Source organism: Patella vulgata, chromosome 9, assembly GCF_932274485.2.
Source record: "Patella vulgata chromosome 9, xgPatVulg1.2, whole genome shotgun sequence".
Taxonomy (NCBI): Eukaryota; Metazoa; Mollusca; class Gastropoda; family Patellidae; genus Patella; species Patella vulgata.
The window spans coordinates 23968184-23989806 of record NC_065887.2 but is presented as its reverse complement, the minus strand read 5'-3'; the positions used below and the strand labels follow the sequence as shown (position 1 = coordinate 23989806).

General features: G+C 32.2%; 2 protein-coding genes across 2 annotated transcripts; both read right to left on the bottom strand.

Annotated features, from left to right (window-relative positions):
* Window positions 1-1511: 1511 nt before the first annotated feature.
* LOC126831782 (uncharacterized) lies at window positions 1512-7405 on the bottom strand. Its single transcript, XM_050562425.2, has 10 exons — window positions 7326-7405; window positions 7082-7153; window positions 5969-6157; window positions 5395-5457; window positions 4615-4734; window positions 4185-4250; window positions 3984-4052; window positions 3622-3699; window positions 3060-3131; window positions 1512-2606 (listed from the first exon to the last, which is right to left on the bottom strand). Exons 1-10 carry the CDS (start codon window positions 7398-7400, stop codon window positions 2499-2501), a joined length of 912 nt encoding a protein of 303 aa, XP_050418382.2. The 5' UTR covers window positions 7401-7405; the 3' UTR covers window positions 1512-2498.
* Window positions 7406-7614: 209 nt separating this feature from the next.
* On the bottom strand, window positions 7615-21386 carry LOC130014284 (uncharacterized). Its single transcript, XM_056103278.1, has 10 exons — window positions 21269-21386; window positions 20314-20436; window positions 19945-20206; window positions 18551-18785; window positions 16606-16628; window positions 10800-10838; window positions 9744-9829; window positions 9235-9306; window positions 7709-7780; window positions 7615-7620 (listed from the first exon to the last, which is right to left on the bottom strand). Exons 1-10 carry the CDS (start codon window positions 21371-21373, stop codon window positions 7615-7617), a joined length of 1023 nt encoding a protein of 340 aa, XP_055959253.1. The 5' UTR covers window positions 21374-21386.
* Between the last annotated feature and the right edge of the window lie 237 nt (window positions 21387-21623).

Genomic DNA, 21623 nt, shown 5'->3' with positions numbered 1-21623 from the left:
AAAAATAAGATGCATGTCACTCATACGTAGCTATTTGATTAACGGACATGACATTGCCATCTATCACATGATCATTCAAAATGATAATTCTCCCATCTCTCCATATTGTTGAGTCAATTATTTTGGAACCCAGGGACTTTTGATCGTGAACATAGTGAAACTGCCTGAAATTATTGCCCAAACAAGTGATTTTATGTTTATCTCTGAGCTTCATGGTAACATCTGTGTCCCAAGGTATTTTTGAGGTAAACAAAAAATGTCAGAGGAATCCCAAGTGCTTATACCACTTTCTTTATTTTGAGAAATTCACATAGCACGTTTTTTTTTTTTTAGTTAGTCCAACCGAGTAATATGATATAGAACAAATTCCTACCTTGTATGTCTCTATCACAGAGTCTTTTCGACGCAGAGCTATTTCCATATATTGCTGTATAAAATACAATATTTATGAATAGAGAATCAATATTTTTCTACCTGGTGGATAATATTAATCATCTATAAAATCCAAGAGAGAGAGAGAGAGAGCGAGAGCGAGAGAGAGAGAGAGAGAGAGAGGGAGGGTTTAACATCCACAAACTAGGTCATTTCGGGACTAACATATGGTTTAATTTTATTTCAATAATTCGCTTGCACATAGGGGTCTTTAGCAGTGGGTGGAAACCGGAGGACCCTGAGAAAACTAACGAAGTTGGACAGGCGGCCCTACCCCTTGTCACGTACAACCGGGGATTCGAAACCAAGCCAGTTGACTCAATGACAGGCCTTATGATACAGCACGCAAATGCTAACCGTTCGGCCATCCAACCCCCCTAAAATCCAAAAAGATAATTACTTCAAATATAAATATCAAGAAAAATCATTTAAAAGAACAATTTGAGACTAGTACAAATATGTTTTTTATAGGACTACAATATTACATGTATACATTGTACTTACATCAACTAAATGAGCAATTTCACTATCATCATAATTAGAAAATATTTCTGCAAAATTCCTCTCCTAAAAATTATAAAAAATAAAAATTGAATTATAAATGGGGTGTGGAAGAAATAGGTTTAATCACAGTTTAATCCTTCTGTAGTTGTCTACTACATTGTACATAAAAGGTGGTTTTTGGTAAGTAGCCCATATGATCATGGCACCAGAGTTTCCCCTATATCTCACATTTAAGCTGACTCTCTAAAGTCATGGAAAATTAATCACACTTGAACTGATGAATTGATCTCTCGTAACTTTAAGATAATGGTTACATTCTAAAGTTTGATTTATATCAGTTTTAAAGTTTAACACAGATTACTTAATTAGATCGGATACAGGACAGGAGTGAGAAAATATAAATCAATTGGACAGGGAAAGGACGACACCATATTTCTGATTTACAAATTTTTACCTCTAAAGATTCCACTCCAATTTCTTGACGTTTTAACAATTTATTCAAAATTACTTTAACCTGTAATATTGAATAATATATATATACCAAGAATCTCTAAATAAGACAAAAGTCAAGCCAAAGATATCAACAAAATATCAGAAGAAAGAAAGAAATATATTAATGAAATAAACTATAGTAAATCTTACAGATAACATACATTTTTTATTTCAAAGCAATATTTTTATTCAGTTTGTCTGGGCTATCTTTTGTCTATTAATCAATCTGGGATTAGTGTGGATAAGTATTTACAGTAAGAGTAGTAATAAAGTAATTAAGAGACAAAAGATTTAATCGTTTGTCTTCAAATACAAATCGGTGGGGTTTTTTGATATATGTATATGTATATATTCAAAATGGCGGATATGAACAATACTCGTTCAATTTATTTGGTGTTATTGGATTATGCCTTTTGTTTGACTTTCTTACTTTAGTTGCCGGTACTGTTAATAAATGAAGCTATGCGTCGAAAGTCAGTTATTATCAAATCATATGCTATGTGTCGTAAGCAAAAAATTGAACAGCCTTCTTTAACGTCCAATAATAATAGAAGAATGTCAGATTATTTTAGTATGCCACCACCATATGACAAGCGTATAATTTAAGTGTATTTGAAAAAGGTAGATCTTTTAGTGATGAAAGGAGATTTTCAAATTCTAGGTTAAGGTATGATGCAGCTACCAAAACAATGTTTGTTCCACTTGTAACTCAGCTACCTTTACAGTGTACTAAAAAAGCTTTCAAAAATGGGGCATCTGCAAAGCAGAGAAGAATTTTATTAATTGTAACATTTTATGTATATTGTATATATTTATATCGTAAAAATGTAAAAATATAATAAAAATTACTGATTATTAAATTTTTTGGGGAGGAAAAATCATATGCTTAATAAATTAAAATGAAAAATTGGCAGAAAAAAATGAAACCCAGAGTGAGCACTGAATACATTGTAACATAATAGTTTGGGTGTTTGAGACTTCATATAGTAAAGTTTGGGTTTGTAAAGACCTAGTATACATTGTAATAAATAGTTTGGGTTTTTGAGACTATATTATATTATAGTAAAATCCTAATATACTTTGTAATAAAAGATGAAATACTGTACCTCATCAATATTGGAATCATCAGGTAAGTTCACATATTTAGTCTTTTCTGTAATTCTTAACTTATTGTCAACCTAATAATTAAAGCATCAAAGATTGAGTTGACATATCGACAGGTATCATTCAAATACAATAAATACTACAAAACAATAAAATTTATTGTGGGGTCATTGTCAGAACAAGGGTTAAGGATTGGATTTTCTAATCTGTCAAGAATCATAATTATCTAAGTAAAATTGATATACGTAAAGAGAAACATCTATATAGATCAAAATTATAAAAACGTTTTTGGCCCCAATAGTATGTGGTTCTTTGGTAAATCTAGCAAAAAAATACATGTTATGTGGCCATACTGTATATATATGAATTTATTCATATAAAATTATATTTTATTAATGTATGTTAAAAAGTAGATTTACAATTAAATTTGTGATTCCTACCAGACTACAACCAGTTTGTGAGATAGTTTAGCAAGAGGATTTGTAAATTTGAAGAGAACGGTGAGATAAGAAAATAAGAAGTTATACCTCATCTGTGAGTTTTAAGTCAGGACGTTTGACAATTGATTTTAAATATTCTGTTTCATCTTCAAATGTATTCTACAAAACAACACGATAGTAATCACATATAGAATACTGGTTTTACTACCGGTATTTGTATATATTGTACTTAATCTTTATTCAATTAATATCAAAATATTTGATTTGATTCAAATAAGCAATTAGTCCATGGGTTTTACACGTCTACAAAATGTACATCCTTCCAATCATATAGTTTAATGTGTTAATACATTTCACTGATTCAATCTTATTGAATATTTCCTAAACTAGACCCAAACTGGTAAAAGGTTTAATCAATAGTGAATATCGTAAATTTCCAATTTTTGTTAAAATAGCACTAAATTTTTTAAATTCGAATATATTTGTATGATGATAACAAGGTCATTCCAGGACTAACATTGTTAATTTCAATAAGATACTTGATTAGGGTCTTTTTGTGGGAGGAAACCAGAAATCCCACAAGATTTGAAGGCAACCACTGTGCCACAATTTGAAATAGAGTTATTTGATAAGCTTTAATAATTTTTACCCTTTCTCCATGTTCTAATTCTGACTCTTTCATTTCTGATGTAGAATCAAGTCTTTTCTGTGTAGATTCCATTTTTCCCTGTTTAATGGATTAATAACAAAATAATAATATTAATTATGGGTCTATCCTATATACTGACACATTTAAAACAATAAAAAAAACCTATTAATTATGGGTATTTTGACTCAAGTGTCATAAATTTTCTAAGAAATACAAATTGTCAGTTTTAATATGTCCATATATTACATGGGAGTATAGTGTTGTCATAATGTCCACCCGTCTGTCAGTTCACAATTAATTTCAAACCTTACTGGCCTGCTATTGCCCCATAAAAATACTGATTCTAAAGAAAACTAAATTACCTCGCTTTGATACTGTTCACGTATTTGACTATCTTGTTGTAATAATAGTTTCTTCATCAAGTCATATTCCTGAAAAAAGCAAACAATTGCCAAAAAATTTCCAAAAAATTCATACTAATAGTAATGTGTAATTTCAAGCTTCCATTTTTGATTTATAGAAACCTCTTCCACATTATCTTTATACTCAAAATAACATTTCACCTGATTTGACAGTTCCACTTCAGATGGTTTAGGTCCTGACATAGCTCTTTGTGTCTGCCGTCCACTCTGAAAAGAAAGTTATGGAGATTAATTGAATACAAGTGAATTATCATCATCAATAAGAGAAACTCTAAACCATTACTGGTCTGGCCCATGCTGATAAAAATCGCGAAAATTACTGCTAGTTACAGCACTTCCGACATCTGAATACTACGGCATTCTGTGAAATCCAACATCATTTTCATGTCCAGATTTATTTCCTTATTACTTCAACCAAAAAGTTTTGAGTAGTCCGGATTCTGAATATTACGAATTAAGACATCAATCAATCAAGAAGACAATTGGTTTTATTTATTTTTTTTTAACAATTATTAACAGATAAATTTACACATAGATTCCTTCTATAAGATTTTAACAATTACAGTCTTACCTCTCCTTGTTGGGAATATGAAGAGTCTAGTGAATGTTGTTTCATGTATTTAGTACTTGTGGTTGCGATGTGGTCTTGTTCACTTAAAGTCTTCTTCATCTCCTCTTCACTAATTCTCTCCTGATAAAATATAATTAATTATACCTTCACATTATAAATAATTTAACTCTTAATTACTGGCTTAGTGTATCTTATTATCATGGGGTAAATTATCAAATAAATTGGTCATTAAATTTTTAGTCATTGACTAGCTACTCATCAAATCCATGATTAGAACAATTTTAAGTGTTTAAAAAATTCTAAAATAATATTAAAAAACTGTGTTGACAGGTAACACACCCATTAACAACCTTTTGGCTTTCAAATTTTTGGGATCTTAATTACAGCTCGCCAAACAATTAAAAACCTGAAGATCCTGTACAAAGTATTGGTTTAAAATGAACGCGTAGCTTTACAACTAGCTGAAAAATTCCACCAAGTTTTTCAACAAAACATTGACTTACAGATTTAAAAGACTTGAGTAACAAAGACAAGAGGATATCAGATATAAAATGAGTGCGAGAGGGAACAAATATTCCTACTCATGCAAGTTTTTCTGCTCTCCATAAAACTGATAACTGGGTAGGAGTTCTATTACGACACTATTACTTAGTCGGACATGTTGGTCAAGAACTCCACTCAACAAAGTGTCAATGATTGAATGGATAAAATAAAAGGGCAACAGCAATATACAACCATATATTCATGAAAAATTCATCAGGTCCAATATAAATAACCAACCTTTAGATGAGATTTTTTTTCGTCCATGTTAACAATTACAGCTTTCTTTAATAATTCCTCTTTCTATAATACATAAAATTAATATTAAAATAAAAGACATCACAAAATCAGAATCTGCAATGATGAAATAACTATTCATATCTTTATTACTAAATCAAGGGTTATTGTGTAGTACCAAAACAAATGCATTCTCAATTCTGATACATTTTGTTTGCTTTCTATATATAGTATCAAAATTTAAATCCGACATTGCACTGATAATGCCCTGAACCAAAAGTTTCGTAACTCTGAAACCAGCAGGTAGTACAACTGCACCAAGCCTATGTCATTCCCCGTCTCAAGCTGCCATTATATACCCCAAATTTCAGCTTCAGGGCAGCACAAGTGTAGCCACCAACCCTCAACAGACAGACAAATGATTTATACATAGATAAGTTTGCTGTATCAAAACCTACATCAGAGGTTTAGAAAGTATTGAATTTCATACTGAAAGAATATCTGTATCATAGACCAAAACAAAGCGGTTAAGAACAATTTAATTAATCTGTTACTACTTTTATCATAAATTTTTTACCTTAATAACTGATTCCTGAGAACAAGAGGATTCGATACTTATAGATTGTCGTTTCTGTGATTCTGATTCAATACTTATAGATCGTCGCTTCTGTGATTCTGATTCAATACTTATAGATCGTCGATTGCTAATAGATCTCCTCTTGTTTGATTCAGGAGAACTCCATGATTTACTGCTATCTCCTTGTTCCTGTCAATTCACATGATGTAATACAAATAGTACTGTAACATTTTGTTCAGTATATTGATATATACCAAATATACTGAGATATTGAATAATTAACTCATAATGATTAATTAACAATATGGATAGGCTACATGTATTTCCTGATAATTAGTAATTATCTTATTATAGATAAATAGATATACTACTGCTAACTGACTCTATTAATGTAACATATTTACCAATAACAACAAAGGTCATATATATATATATAAAAAAAAACCTGGTTCTCAGGAAATCTTGCATCACCTAAAAAGAGCTGCATGCTTCGTTTTCATTTTTAAAAATAAAAAAAAAGTCTCATTAATTACCAAAAGAAACATTTTAACTTGGTTACAGGAAGTTTTTTAATGAATCCAGAAATGTGGCATAGGCTCATTTATCCAGTAGACAACCCTAATAAATGCTTTAACTGTGACGTTTATGAGAAGTCATTTAGCAGCCTGTAGGTTAATCATTTGACAAAATAAAAACCTCCCTCCAGCATCAGATATTTGGTAGGATTGTCTGAGAACCAGATTTTTTGTTTGTATGGCCAAAATAGTCTTTGGTGAAAAGTCTTACACTTCATTTACTCTTAACTACAATATACAGTCTAAAGTTACAGAATGATACCATTCAACTGTATCAATATTTTAAAATATTATACACTTGGTCCTATTGAAACCCACCTAATAATAAACCACGCTTACGTCAAGAAATAAATGTATTATAATGTGGAAAAGACTTAGAAATAGGGTTGAAGCTAACAATTGTTTTAAATGAATTTTTAAATGGAGACTGTGCGGAAAATGAGTGACCTCAGTCTGTTTATTCAATAACAACCCTGGACCATTTTGAACTGTACTTTTAACACTTGACAAGCTATATTAATAAGAATTCTTATATTACCTGTTTGTCTTGTGTTGCAGTTCTATGATCACCATTTGTTTTTATTGTGTTCTCAACTTCAATTAAAGACATCTGAAAAAATAAACTCATTAACATACGGGTATTCATTATTTTTATATTGCAATCATATCCACGACAGTAACTAAAACTAGCCAACAGTGAGGCTGTAATCCCCAAATAAACATTTAATGTATTCAAGTATATACAGTCAGACAGTTCAATAATACATTATATATTTATATACCTTCAATGACTGTCTTCCATTTCTTGTAACATCTTTTATTTCATCACTCTTTGAAGAACTCTTAGTTTTCATCATTTCTCCACCCTGAAGAAAATAACACATTTTTATTTAACTAATTAAAATCCCTCAAATATCAAGCAATCAAATCAAACCAAATTTGATGCAAGAATATTGGATTTTCAAGAATATTTGAGACATCCAAAGATTTAAGAGTCAGTTTTAAGTGAAAATACTCTATTAAGTCAAGATGTACACATCATCAACTGAAACAAAACAGAGAATTTTTATTTTACATCTGATAAATTTATTTATTTAAGGGTAATTTTCATATTTGAAATGACTGGCAGTTCCGGATCCCATTCAAGTAAAGAAATTCTAATTACCTTTGATATATTATGTTGATCAGATGATTCTGGTGATTGGCTACTCAATGCTTTTTTCAAGAAATCTTTATCCTAATATACAAGATATAAATTTGATATACATATAATTAATGATAATGAAAGGTAATCATTACATATTTTGAACAAATGGTCATGTAACGATTGATGGAACCTTTTACCAGCGGTTGACATTTTGCAAGAGATGGATAGAGAACAAGCTTCATACAAAAGTGATTTTTCGTACAATCAGGGGTCATAATCCACAAAATTATGGTCTGTAATGCGCAAATATATAAAGGAGCCATGATCTTTGGGTTAGAAACATACATTTCAAGTTTCAACTAAATCGGATAAAAATTGTGACTTCTAGAGGGTCCACAACCTTATTACTTACTTTTGTCAGGCAGTTTCGTCCAATTTTCATGAAAAGCGATCTCATCTGCCATATGGTGGAATGGTGACATATTTAAACAGTTTTAAAATCGTATAAAAATTGTGACCTCTAGAGAATACAAGATTTTTCGTACAATCAGGGGCCATAATCCAGGAAGTTACAGTCTGATATGCAGGAATATCAAAAGGTTATAAATATGCATTTCAAGTTTCATCCAAATTGTGACATCTAGAGGTTCCATAACCTTGTTGTACCATATTTTTACAGTAATTTGCATACGAGGGGTGGTCAGTTTTTCCAACAGTTTTGGTCCAATTTTCATGAAATACAAACTCAACCGACGTTACGGTTTAATGCTGATATATTCGAACATTTTTGTAATTTGGATAAAAAATGTGACCTCTAGCGGGACCACAAGCTAAAAACACGATTTTTTGTACAATCAAGGGCCATAATTTAGGAAGTTACAATCTGATATGTGCAAATATTGAAAGGAACCAAGGTCATAGGCGTACCCCCATTTTGGGCACCAAATGCTGGGAAAATTTGGGCACACAATTGTACTTTGTAAAAGTTGTATAAAAAAATATTGTGTTCTTGAATGTGTCCAATTTAACAGCGAATTTATTATTATTATGTAACATACTAAGAATCTAACTTCATTTTTTGGGCACCAACCACCACCGCCCGCACAGTCAAAAATTTCCCCATACGCCTATGACCAAGGTCTTAATCAAAATCAGATGAAAATTGTAACCTCTATAGTGTCCACAAGCTAAAAATGTGATTTTATGTACAATCAGAATCAGGGGCCATAATCCATGAAGTTATAGTCCGATAAATGCAAAAATCAAAAGGAATCAAGATCATTGGAGATAGACCTATATTTTAAGTTTTGTTAAAATCGGATAAAAATTGTGACCTGCAGAGTCTCCACGAACAAATTGTGGTCAGACAGGGGCGATGGCATAATACGTCCACATGAAAATGTTGGCGTATAAAAATTATGTACTATATTTGACTAGCATTTACATACCATCAATGGAATTAAAAAGACTCACAAAGGAGAAACCATGAAATGTTTTCAGAATTAAGATAAAAAAAGAAAATCCAGTAAAGAATTTTTAATTACCTTTAATATATTACGTTGATCAGATGATTCTGGTGATTCGCTACTCAATGCTTTTTTCAAGAAATCTTTATCCTAATATACAAGATATAAATTTGATAAACATATAATTACACCTGGAATAATGATAATGAAAAGTAATCATTACATATTTTGAAGAAATGGTCATGTAATGATTGATGGAACCTTTTAAAAGTTATGTACTATATTTGACTAGCATATACATGCCATCAAAGCAAAAACCATGAAATGTTTTCCAAATTAAGATAAAACAGGAAATCATGTAAACATGGTAAGTTTATAACCCTGAAATTGAAGTCATAGTGGCTTAGTGACCAAGATGTTGGCTCACTCACCATAAGGCCCAGGATTTGATACTGCTGGTGTCGACTGAGAAAGTACCTTGTATGGTTTCCCTTGTCGGTGGTGCAGGATGGAGGGCATGGTAAGGAACAGAATCTCGTCATTCGGATGGGACAAAAATTACACGAACCCTTTCACAGTGTACTTACTTCTTTTATACATCGATTAAGTTTAGCATATTCTTTTAATCTTTCACTAGGGCCAGCTTGAAACTGAGCTTTTTCTCTTCGTCCATCTAAAGGGAAAAAAATAACCATTTCAAACAGTTTGATTTTAAACATGCACAATGTAAATGTATTATAATCAAAATGATATTTCTTTTTTTATTACCAATAAGCGGCTATAATGCCTCTTTAAAGTTAATGACATTAAAATATTTTACATTCTTACATGCTATCAAATGTAAAATCAATTATTTTCTGCTAGGTGAAACAAATTAAAATCAGTCATAAAATATGTGACAAGGTTAAACATACAGGGTCATTCCATGTTAAGTGTATCAAATTCTCAAAAAGTTGTCAGGTGACCCCCCACAGAAAATTATGAAGAAAATATATGTTATAGTACATACAAAATGCAAAGTTATATGACTCTAGCATTAATTTTGGTTGAGATAAGACTTTTTGAATCAGGGTATGATATTTTCATTTTTTGCCGATTTTAATGGATTAATTATAATCAGTGGGGAGTATAGTATTCATACTTAGGATGATTATAGGAAAAATATTAAAATACAGATTAAAGAAGCTATGAGTAGTCATGAGCTTGCTGTTACAGGGTGTGATTTGATGATAATGAGAGTACTGGAAGTGATATCCTTTCAAAAGGGCGAAAAATGTAAATATTTAACATGTTACAAATCCTGAATTTTCCATGTTTTTAATGGTGAATTCTTAATCTATGTAACATTCTCTTGCACACCCCAAAATTTCAAGACTATAGACTAACAAGAAGATATAAAATCAGTACACCAAAATCGAGTCATAGAATAGTAGTTTGAAAACACGTGAAAGGGTACCCCAATTCAAAAGGCCATATCCCAGTCAATATCAGAGTCATATAACCTTGCAGTTTTACATAAGTTTGTATATATTTTTTTTCATAATATTTTGAGGGGGTCACCTGACAAGTACTGGTCCACTTTATAAGTCTAATATCTATTACAAATCATAAATACAAATAAACTATATTAAATATCAACATACCAGCCGCTCTAGGTTTGTAGTAACCACGTTTTGTTGAAGCTGAAAAAAAAAAAAAAAATAATAATAATAATTTTCCAACAGATACACGAGGAACATTTTTACTGACAATACTATACACCGGAAAACACTGAAAAACTACGGGAAAACTACTGGAAAACACCATGTTATACTGAACACCGGAAAAACACTAAATACCGGAAAACACACTATATAGCGGAAAACACACTATATAGCGGAAAACACCCTAAATAGGTAACCCAGAGCCTGGTACTCTGTTTGCGGGGAGTTAGGTTTAGGGTTAGGTTTTTCCGGTGTTTTCCAGAGGACCAGCGGTGGGTTAGGGTTAGGGTTAGGTGTTTTCCGGTATATAGTATAGCCCCATTTTTACACTTAGTATAAACTCCATTCAATCCTCTTTTTTAAATTCTTAACACCCATAATATATAATTAATTTCCATTCCTCAGTGTCTTCAAAAATGAATTGGCCATACTTCACAAAATCGGACATTCATATTTCATTTCAGGAAAGCTCTTTATTTTTTTTAACCATCTCCTTGATGTAAATGCCACATACAAGCAACAAAACTCTTAAATAATGGTTACAAAATCTCAGTGATACTTTAAATTCACAAGTAATTCCAATACTAACTATATGCTCCAACACTTCAAGCACAGAACTGTACAAAATCCTAAATAATTCCACTATTTTCTTATATACAATATGAATAAGTATGGATATACCATAAGTTTACAAATAAAGTATAGTTTAAAGATCAGAATACATATGTATGTAAAAAGGAATTATAGGCTATATTGTGTTTCTTATTTCATGGGGGTATGATTTCTATTCAGACGTCAATTGGTTTTTAGGTAATTGACTATGTCCATAGACAATTGGGTTAAATCCAGTAATTACTACATAAGCTATAGATTATCTATGTATATATACAGAGTGCTAGGTGACATACAGATAAAGTCATAGACCTTAAAGGAGCTGTTAAAGATATATTTTAATGGATACAGCTACATAGTTTTGTAGGAAATAAGCCGACACCAACCTCTATGATAGTTTTTTTGAAAAAAAGTATTCAGTTTTCATACACAATTAAACACAATATATCGATACACAAACACTGTAAATGTCTATGATATCTCTATGGGCTGCATTTGTTTAATTAAATTTTCCAGAGAAAAGTAGAATTTTGAAAACATGCTAATACATGTTTTCTATTTTGCAATTCTCAATTTGACAAAGTTATAAAAAGACACTCAAGAGTTGTATCTGGTCACATGAGGCAACAACTTAAGTTATAAAACCCTTTAAAGCCATTTCAATTTATTAACATTTACAAATGGTTCAATATTTTGAGCTGAAACTTTCAGACACATTAATTAGAGTTCCATTTCTGGTTCAATTTTCATATTTAAACCCATTTATATCATTCTATGTTCTGTAAAATCTGGGGCAGCTCCTTTAAGCATAGTATTTCATATATATACATCATGTCAATAATAATGATACACACAGTTAAATAGTGTTATAATTGCTGATCACATGCATATATAATAATAATAATAATAATCATGCAGTGTGTGCATTGTTTAAAATATAAATCATTGAGTTCATAGCTTAACTGCATTAAGTGCAAAGATCTAATAATTTAAAGATAAGTGCAGAAGTGCAGAAAGAGCATTTCTTCTATTAGGAAGGAACAACAATAAGAGCTATTTTTATTAAGAAGGAACAACAACCAGAGTGCTTTTATTAGGAAGGTACAATAATCAGTCATTTCATTAAGAAGGAACAAGACAGTAAGGCTGCTGTCCCCGCCACAATCCCAAAAGAAATGGATGACACATATTAATTGATTTGTACATTTATTTTTTTTAAAAGTATCAAGCAATCAAACTGATTATATAGTTAGTCTAAGCAGAAAATGTTCACAATCAAACTCAGTTAGGGTTTGAAGTACCTGGTAGTGAAACTTTACAGAATCAAAGTTTTCTTGGTGGATGGAGTGTGAATCAAAAATGTTATCATTGTATTGGCAGTGAACTCCTCCTGTAAGAGAAGTTTATTCCTTGATGACCCCCAAAAACTATTCATTTGAACAGGCAGGTCTGCATCTTTTGAGACATGACTGACATCAATGACGATATTACTAATCTGTCTTTGTAATCTCTCTGGTTGTTTGGGTGAAAGTTTGTGTTAACTATCAAAGACACAATCGACTGTTCTGGGTGATGCTTTTTATCAATTTTTGTGTTGCTGTTCTCTATTTCTGTGATTTGGTCAACAATCCATGATCATCCAACAACTTGACAATTTTCAGAAAGTTCACAAGAGAAGAGTTTGTGCATATCATAACCACAAGCTTGGGCTATTTTTATTATACGATGTGTTGAAGTATTCAACCTTTTCTTATAATTAGTAGATTTACCAATAGTAGCTGTAGCTACATTTTTACTCTGTTGAATGCTGGTAACATAACCATGTATTACTATTAGATATTCTTATTCATAATATAAACTATCACCTGTTTCAAATAATTTTAAAACCTTTTCCTCAACTTCTTGTGAAACAAGTACATTCATTATTAGATTGTGTAGTGGATTAGGAGTAACTTCAAATGGGTTTCCTTTTACTAAAATGTATGTGAACATTTTGTTGACTCTTTCTTCCCAACATTGGGTTTGTGTTTTGGACAGTCTGTGATGAATATTTAACTCATCAACTGAGAGAATGGTCTTTGTCACTTCTCGAAAGAAATTGGAAATCATTAGTCGCTCATGGTGGGTAATCTCCCATTTTGCAACAAAATCTTTTTGTTTTGTTCGTCCTATGATACCTGCTGAGTTCTTCTGGGATCTGTTAAGGGTCTGCTTTAATGCCATGTCAGCAACTACAATTGTAAATTTACATTTATTCCATTTATCTAGATATTTCCTCATTAAAAACATTTCATGAACTTCTGGTGCAGTCTTAGGTAATCTTCTCATGTCTTCAAGATATAAGGATGACCATGTCTAAATAGTTTATACAATCAAACACAGCAAATACTGGCTGATGTTTCTGTACAGTATCTAGATGCAATTGCCACAAAACCTTGTCTATCAAATCAGATCAAATTCCCAAGAATCTGTACAAGTATCAAGAAATTATCCCAATACAGAAATTGCTCTGATATATTCCTTCCATTATCCACAAATTCTCTGAAACATTTTATATTTTCAGCATTAACGTCCAGATCCAGATGATCTGCTTTATTCATTACTGCTAAGAAAATTTTCTGTTGCATTTGACGCAGATTTTCAAATTTGAACTTATAGGGATGAGCAGATTGGTTTTTCATGAATGATGCTACTTGTAACCTAAAGAAGACTTCTCCCAACATTAACATCCCCTTCAATCCTCTTGTACAATTTTTATACGCCCACATTTTCATGTGGACGTATTATGCCGTCACCCCTGTCCGTCCGGACATCCGTCCGTCCACAATTGTTTGTGGACCCTCTACAGGTCACAATTCTTATCCGATTTCGACGAAACTTGAAATATAGGTTTATCCCCTAAAGATCTCGGCTGCTTTTGATATTGGCATGTATCGGATCGAAACTTCATGGATTATGGCCCCTGTTTGTACGAAAAATCACGTTTTTAGCTTGTGGACCCTATAGAGGTCACAATTTTTATCCGATTTTGTTGAAACTTGAAATGTAAGTTTATAACCCAAAGATCTCAGTTCCTTTCGATATTTGCGCATATCGGACAGTAACTTCCTGAATTATGGCCCCTCATTGTACGAAAAATCACGTTTTTAGCTTGTGGACCCTATAGAAGTCATAATTTTTATCCGATTTAAAAAACCGTTCTATTATATCACCGTTACACTCTAAGGATGACTGAGTTCGAATTTCGTGAAAATCGGCCCGAAATTGACAGACAAAATGGTCGCCGTTCGTTCCCAAATAGCGTAAGAATATGGTATATGAAGGTTGTGGACCCTATAGGGGTCACAATTTTTATCGGATTTTGTTGAAACTTGAAATTTAAGTTTATAACCCAAAGATCTCGGTTCCTTTCGATATACGTGCATATCGGACCGTAACTTCCTGAATTATGGCCCCTGATTGTACGAAAAATCACGTTTTTAGCTTGTGGACTCTATAGAGGTCATAATTTTTATCCGATTTAAAAAAACGTATTATTATATCACCGTTACACCCTAAGGACGACTGAGTTTGAATTTCATGAAAATCGGCACAAAATTGACAGACAAAATGGCCGCCGTTCATTCTCAAATAGCGTAAAAATATGGTATATCAAGGTTGTGGACCCTATAGAGGTCACAATTTTTATCCGATTTTGTTGAAACTTGAAATATAAGTTTATAACCCAAAGATCTCGGTTCCTTTCAATATTTGCCCATATCGGACCGTAACTTCCTGAATTATGGCCCCTGATTGTACGAAAAATCATGTTTTTAGCTTGTGGACCCATTAGAGGTCATAATTTTTATCCGATTTAAAAAACCGTATTATTATATTACCCTTCCACCCTAAGGACAGTTGAGTTTGAATTTTGTGAAAATCGCCCCAAAATTGACAGACAAAATGGCCGCCGTTTGTTCTCAAATAACCTAAAAATATGGTATATCAAGGTTGTGGACCCTATAGAGGTAACAATTTTTATCCGATTTTGTTGAAACTTGAAATGTAAGTTTATAACACAAAGATCTCAGTTCCTTTCGATATATGCGCATATCGAATTGTAATTTCCTGAATTATGGCCCTTGATTGTAGGAAAAATCACTTTCTTGTTAGCTTGTTCTGTATCCATCTCTCGAAAATGTGGGCGTATCCTGCCTGGCAGCCGCTGGTTTCCTTGTAAAACAGATTCTACTATGTTTACTCCAAATACAGAACATTTAATCAAAACATTAGATATTCCAGTTCTGTACATATCTGCCTATGCACCGAGGCAAGATTTTGGCCATGTGAAATGCTCCCAATACAAGGACAGTGTTTTTAAACTATCAGGATTACATAGCTGTACGTCACGAGCAATAGCATATACTCCTCCATCACAGGCTACCAGTAAATAATTTTGATCCAATTTCAAGACTAAGATCTTGAGCATCACAGAATATATTAGTGAGACCAAAATCTAAATTTTGCAAGTGCTTCCCTACCTCAATTAGAAGGAAAGTTATACTTATAGTGTCCCAAAAAGTGTGACAGACAGACGGACGGACAGACGGACAAACCCATTTTAATAGTGCCCTGCTTTTTTCGAAAGGCGGAGGGATAAAATATGGGACGGACACTGAAACAGGTTGTTTACATCATGTAAACTACTTGTCTTACATGAGATACGGAGACAAGTAGTTTACATCATGGGAGACAAGTAGACAGGGAGACACAAGTAGTTTACATCAGTGAATTGCAATCTAGACAGTGATCATATTGAAAAGCTGACACTACAATTATATATTTATAAGGGAGGTTTTGCTGGTCAATACTTACCACTACACTTACAGTCAAATATTTAACATAATTTAAATTTCTTAGCCATAAAATTAATCGTTTCTGATTATTAGATGGAATTTGTATCAAACCAATAATCACAAGGTGAAGGAAATGAGAAAATCATTAAAAAATTATTTCAGTTGAATTTATTAGGGCTCCTTTAATTTCCATCATCAACCTCACCAAAAAGAACTAAGTGATGGCGTTTCATTGTTCTTATTTAAGTGTAAATGTCATTAAACATAAGTATATTCCATGAACCTCCCTCCTGACCTACCCTCTGCAGATTCATCTATAAAACTGAAATACATACATCATATTTAATATCATCATTTTATCTCAAATATTGGTAAATCAAGATGGGCTTGATTACCGAAAATCCAGATCTAGAATCAATCTACATACGAGGACAATCAGAAATTAAATATGCAAATCTTTGAAACACACCAATTGGTCAATTAGCAACAGAATCAAACTATGATTGAGGAAAACTGAATAAGAAACATGGATCTAAAGAGAATTTAGATTTTAGCTTCTTGGCTATCAAACAGCTAATTAGAATTTTTACCAGTTCATACCCATATCAAATAATCATGTAATTTACAATAATTGACCTCACACCTATATTTACCCACCTGTTTTCTTGCTATACTTCATACATTTTAATTTCTTTTCTAAATATGCTCCAAAATTTGGTAGTTTAGGTCGAAAGAATTGTTTTTGTTTCTTCCTGTGAACAAGACACAAACACACAAAAAAGGAAAGAAAAAAGATTTGGTGTAGTAAAGAAGACAGAAAATATAAAATGAAAAGAGAATATATAAAGAACTAAAGAAATCATGCTAGGTACAGAATCTGTGTATCATGCTATAAGCTATTTTATATAAGCCACAGTCAAGAGTTGCAGTTAATTTTGCATGCATATCAAACTTGAAATTGCAAGTTTCCATAAAAGGTAATAAAAAGTGCATGTCATAAAAAAACTGAAACCTTTAAGAACCCATCTCAAAGACGATTAGCGGGCTGTGTTTTTTTAACAGGTTAAAGTACCCCACTTTTGCGTTGTTCTAGTTTAATTGTTAATTGCTTAATTAGCTACATGTGACTCCTCATGCTTTGATTATATGTTAACCCCATATCAATTACCCTATCATTTGTACTTGAAAACGATAAGAGAATACTTGTCGAAACGTCGCGCTATATGTGTATAAACCAGTGATTGTCTTCCATATAAATTATAAATTGTGTTGTGTTTTTTAATGTACTCAATCACTAAATGCCACTCAAGGATTAAACTCACAACAGTACAACAAAATTTGTTAGCCTTGGAATTCCGCAAGTCACCATATTTTAGAAAAAGTAAGCACATTCTGCCTCATGCACATCATCCATTACTACATAAATCACCAGCCCAATATTTTAAAATAAATATTCAGCCATTTAATTTGTATATCAGAGAGAGAGAGAGGTTTAACGTCCACTCGACACAGACTAGGTCATTTTGGGACTAACATATGGTTTAATTTTATTTTAATATTCACTTGCGCGTAGGGGTCTTTAGCAGTGGGAGGAAACCGGAGGACCCAGAGAAAACCCACGAGGTTGGACAGGCGACCCTACTCCTTGTCACGTACAACCGGGGATTCGAAACCACGCCAGTTGACTCAATGGAGTGAAAACCATTAATTATAAAACATACATAAAAAACCTACTTATATTCTGGCATTACTCGGGCTTGTTCTGACTTCTCTATTCTATAATCTATAAACTGATTTGGTTGGGCTTCTTGACTGTTTTAATACACAAAAATCAGTTATTGCTCAGAAAAATGTTTGTGTGATTTTTGTTTGAGCCGAAATAATAATACCCCAAATAAATAATTCAAAGCTCAATTACAAAAGAAAATCAACTAAAATGAACTCAAAAATTATTTACATTAATTAAGAATTCAAAATATGGTTAAAACAAACAAAACACTACAAGACTCCAAGTTTTGAAACATAAAGTAATGGGAACAGTGTGCTCATTCAAAAAGTAATTCATTGTTACAACAACAACAACAACAAAAAATAACAATAAAAATTCACACAAATTTGAAAAAGAGACAGGAGAAAAAATATTCAGGCAGTGATTAATCAATCGGTGATGGAGAAGAGTAAGTTTTAATAAAAAAGAGGGTTTTGTTGTTCTGTCAAGAGTTATAGTTAGAAAACAAAAATTACCTTGGTACACTCTCTTCATTTGAAAAAATTTCTGAATATTCATCATTAGGTGAATAATAATCAAACAGATCATCTGATAGAGTACTAGGTGATTTCCAATATTCAACAGTATGTGAGGTTGCTGATGTATATGTACATGTACTACTAGAACTTTCTTTATAAACAGATACACGACTAACATTTGGTACACGAGTAGATTGATCTGCTGCATCAATATTTCTCTTCTTCTTTTTTTCTAAAATATAAGAGAACAAATGGACAATTTGAAATTTCATGAATGGGGGGGGGGGGGGGATTTAGTTTTAAAATAGTGATATCTGTATTTCAAAACTTGCATCAAAATTTAACCCAACTGTCAAAACAGTTCTAACTGTTAATTGCATTACTATTGAAATTGTGCAAAAACAAATATTGCTATGTTTTGTGGGGGTTTTCTATGCTTTTCTAATTTTTTGTATGTGGTGGAATCCCATGCACTTGCTATTTTAAAGGAGCTGCAGAGTGTCCATAAACAAATGTGAATGGACATCTGGATGGACAGGGGTGAGAACATAATAAGTCCACATTAAAAACAATTATGGCATATAAAAAAAAATTGCAGTTTAAAAAAAAAAAAAAAATATCCGTGGACTCTGTCACATACGACATCGTTCAAATATGCCGGATTACAGAGCATGAAGGAATACTCAATACCGAAAGTATTATTGTACCTTCAAATACCGGAAGAATAACGTTTTTCGGTTGTATGTATTTGGTGTCAAAAATTTAATATTTATATTGCTATAGCGCTCTCATTTTTATCTCACAATGATTGGTCGAGTAATGCTCTAAAAACAAAACAGTTTCATCATAATTAAAAATGTTTTCCAGAGAATACCCTTCAATAATAGACAGAATGCGCATGTGGAATTCTTCAACGGTATCGAGATCAACACTTGTACTTTCGCCATTAACTTTAAAAGCTCATTCGACAAACCTCTGCAGACTCCAGTACCCTAGATTTGTAGAATTGGCCGAGGTGTGCCAAATGTTTAAAGGTTTTGATGTTAAAACAATCGTGCATCGTTATGTTGATAACAAGGTAATCAACAAAGACAGACAGAAGTATTAATCTCACCCATAATTGATTGGTGATTGCTTGTCAATCTTCTGTAAGTGAACAACGACGGATTGAAGACCGGATTATACAAGGTTAATTCAATGCAAATTGTGTGACGGCCGGGACCACTGATTGATTTCGTAATATGTAGAATTCAGATTACTAGAAATTTTGGGGGTTGAAGTAATAAGAAATTAAATCGGGACATGAAAATGATAAAGGATTTCATAGAATGCTGCAGTATTCAGAAGCCAGATGTGACAGAGTTCACTATATATATAATACAACACAATACCCTTTCTCTTTGGCCTTGGTTTATCAAATGGATCTGATAATTGAGGCAATTCTGGAAGTTTTCTAGGTGCTTGACCATCTTCATCTTCTGTATTGGACTCGCCATGTTTCCGCGTATGATCTAACTGCTGCCACATATCATCCTCTGGAGAAGAATCATCTATTAATCTGTTCTCTAACTGCCCTGACCGTTGTATTTTAGCCTTAAGGCTCCACCGTCTGACTAATGCGTCTTGACGTGTTTTCTTTTCTTTTTTTTGCCTCTACAAATACAAATATGATATGAATAAAGACAACATGACTTAGCCTTGTTTATAATGCTATTGTTCATAGATTTGTTTTGTCAAAATCAAAATGTAATTTTCCTAACCTCTTTATCAAAAATGCCTGGCTTCGAAGATCCTACCCAATTGGTTACTCTATTTTCATGTTCTTCCGGATTTATCTTTTCAGGAATTCCTAATTTCTCACGTAATATTGCCAAAGCTTCTAGCTGCAAAAATAAATATAACTTTTATTTCTATGTTTGATTTCTCTAAAACAAAAACATTTTAAAAAAGCAAGGGTGATTGAATTTTATAATAATATCTAAACACAGCCTTACTATCTAGTTCTAAATTCATACTATAGTCATGCATATGAACATTTTTTTAAGGCAAATTTTTAGATGACTTTCTGTTCACACATATTTAAGGAAGCAGAATTGCTCCGGTACACTGGTTCAAGAGATTTAATGCGAATGAACTTAAGATATATTTCAGAGAACAGACCGTGGGCTAGTTCTGTCCATACTTTTACATAGTGAACAAAATGACAGGTTATATAAGGTATGAACAAGCAATATAACATTGAAGTAACCAGTAACTACAGATTAATGGTAATAGTTTTTGTACCAATCATAAGTCAAACATCTTATAAATTCACCTAGACATCATGCAAATACTTCATTCTGGATTCACTTCTTGCACTGGCTAATATATTATGACTTTAAATCATATGTAGTGACTATTTACATGTGAACTGTATTACCAGTAGGCCCTACGTACTGTGTAGTTTTTGGATTTGTTTCACAGATTTTAATTAAAACACATGGTTTTCTCTTATTTGTTTACAGATTGAAGACCTGAAAACCATACATACTGCCACAATGTATCTGATTATTTCAACACAAACAAGGATGTGATGATTATAACATCAATGTGCAAATTAACAAGTAATAAGAGATAAGATTAATTTTTTGAAACTATTTGTGAAGAATGAATGAGATTGGGGGGGGGGGGGGGCTTTTTATTTTTCAAACATAAAATTAGTGTTTTAGTACTCACCTCAGATTGACAAGAATCAAGTGATTTAATAATACCTAAATCTACCATTAATATTCTTAATCCATCTGTACAATTTACTCCTGCTAGTGTATTTACTAATAACATTGATTCAGCACGTACTTCAGGCTATAATTTAGAATAAACAAAACATGTTCAGTTGACTTAATATTCCAAGGAAAAGAAGAAACTGGATGAAACTCAATTCTCTAAAACTAAATGATGATAAGGCTGTATTAATCCCAATTGCCAAAAAAAATCAACTTAATTGATTAATAGGGGTGGGGGTTGTAGGGGGGGGGGAGTATGTGCACGTTGTAAGCCCTACTTACCACATCACTCAATAACATAGGTAAAA

Excerpts from the sequence above, each read along its gene's own strand:
- LOC126831782 (XM_050562425.2), bottom strand. The coding sequence starts at position 7,400 with ATGATGAAAACTAAGAGTTCTTCAAAGAGTGATGAAATAAAAGATGTT. Across the intron at positions 5,458-5,968 it reads CTCAGGAATCAGTTATTAAG|AAAGAGGAATTATTAAAGAA; the intron begins GTAAAAAATTTA and ends TATGTATTATAG. Across the intron at positions 3,700-3,983 it reads GTGAACAGTATCAAAGCGAG|GGAAAAATGGAATCTACACA; the intron begins GTAATTTAGTTT and ends TCCATTAAACAG.
- LOC130014284 (XM_056103278.1), bottom strand. The coding sequence starts at position 21,373 with ATGTTATTAGTAAATACACTAGCAGGAGTAAATTGTACAGATGGATTA. Across the intron at positions 20,437-21,268 it reads TTGATTCTTGTCAATCTGAG|CTAGAAGCTTTGGCAATATT; the intron begins GTGAGTACTAAA and ends TTATTTTTGCAG. Across the intron at positions 9,830-10,799 it reads CTACAAACCTAGAGCGGCTG|ATGGACGAAGAGAAAAAGCT; the intron begins GTATGTTGATAT and ends TTTTCCCTTTAG.